This window comes from Monoraphidium neglectum, assembly GCF_000611645.1.
Source record: "Monoraphidium neglectum strain SAG 48.87 unplaced genomic scaffold scaffold03994, whole genome shotgun sequence".
In the NCBI taxonomy this organism is placed as follows: Eukaryota; Viridiplantae; Chlorophyta; class Chlorophyceae; order Sphaeropleales; family Selenastraceae; genus Monoraphidium; species Monoraphidium neglectum.
The window spans coordinates 2,870-3,820 of record NW_014009635.1 but is presented as its reverse complement, the minus strand read 5'-3'; the positions used below and the strand labels follow the sequence as shown (position 1 = coordinate 3,820).

The following is a 951-nucleotide window of genomic DNA, read 5'->3' as shown; positions in this document are numbered from 1 at the left end:
ACCCCTGCGGGCGGGGGGGTGGGGAGACGTGCATGTTGGCAGAGGCAGGGGCGGGTGCACGCCGGCGCGCCTGCTGTTTCTTGCCTGAAGCTCTGATTTTCAACAGCTACCATCCCACCTGCCGCTCCGTACCGCCGTCTTGGCCCTGATGCGCCCTGCAGCGCCGCGAAGCGGCCACCGTGCGCCATCCAACGGGTGCTAGGACACAGGACCGAGGGCATCGGCTTTGCAGCATGCGCATAGAGAGATTATGATGTCTCAGCATATCCATAAAGTCTAGTGCAGAGCCTTGGAGAGGCGAGTCCAACGATCTGAGTCAGATCAGAGAAATAGTTGTGCATGCAGGCGTGTCTACATTCATTAAAACCAATGTGGTTCGTTCGTAAATCGGTCACCAATCTCTGGGACAATTTCACGGCAATCACCTGGCACCAGGCTCCCGAAAACTGCGGAATCAGCGTCACAGAATTCTGCAATGCTGGGCCTACTGCGTTCGACATCTGCTATCAATAGATGCGCATCCAGCAGTAGCTGTGGCAATAGCAGGAGCGCGGCAATCGGTTCGGCGCGCCCGCTTGCTGCACCGTGGCGGCGACCACCTGGCAGCGACGTAGCCGACCACCGCCGCTGCGTTCGCCGGCCGGCCTTGTATGACCCCGACGCGCCGTGGCCTTCAGAGGATGAATACGAAGAGGAGGAGGAGTACGTGCGGCAATACCCAAACAAGTTGTTCATGCAGGTTGGGGCACGCAGGGGAAGGATGGCCGGCGGGGGCCAGCCCGCCCCTCGCTTTCGCTGTGAACGTAGCGGGGCATCTTTGCTGATGCCATGCCGCCGCTCTCTCCACGAGATGGACCTAAACTTTGAGATACAGTCAAGGCCATCCTCTGACTTGACTTCACACGCCCCACGCAACTCGAGTCCCCGACGCCCCCATCCCCCTGCCTCCCC

The 951-nt window shown here is 60.4% G+C and overlaps 1 protein-coding gene across 1 annotated transcript in view; it reads left to right on the top strand.

Moving 5' to 3' along the window:
- Positions 1 to 733: 733 nt before the first annotated feature.
- The window catches only part of MNEG_13708 (hypothetical protein), a gene marked incomplete at both ends in the record, with an annotated part of 1,430 nt that continues 1,212 nt past the window's right edge, over positions 734 to 951 (top strand). The window contains one exon of the mRNA XM_014037821.1: positions 734 to 739. Within this exon, the coding sequence (XP_013893275.1) occupies positions 734 to 739 (6 nt within the window). The remainder of the gene's footprint in view (positions 740 to 951) is intronic.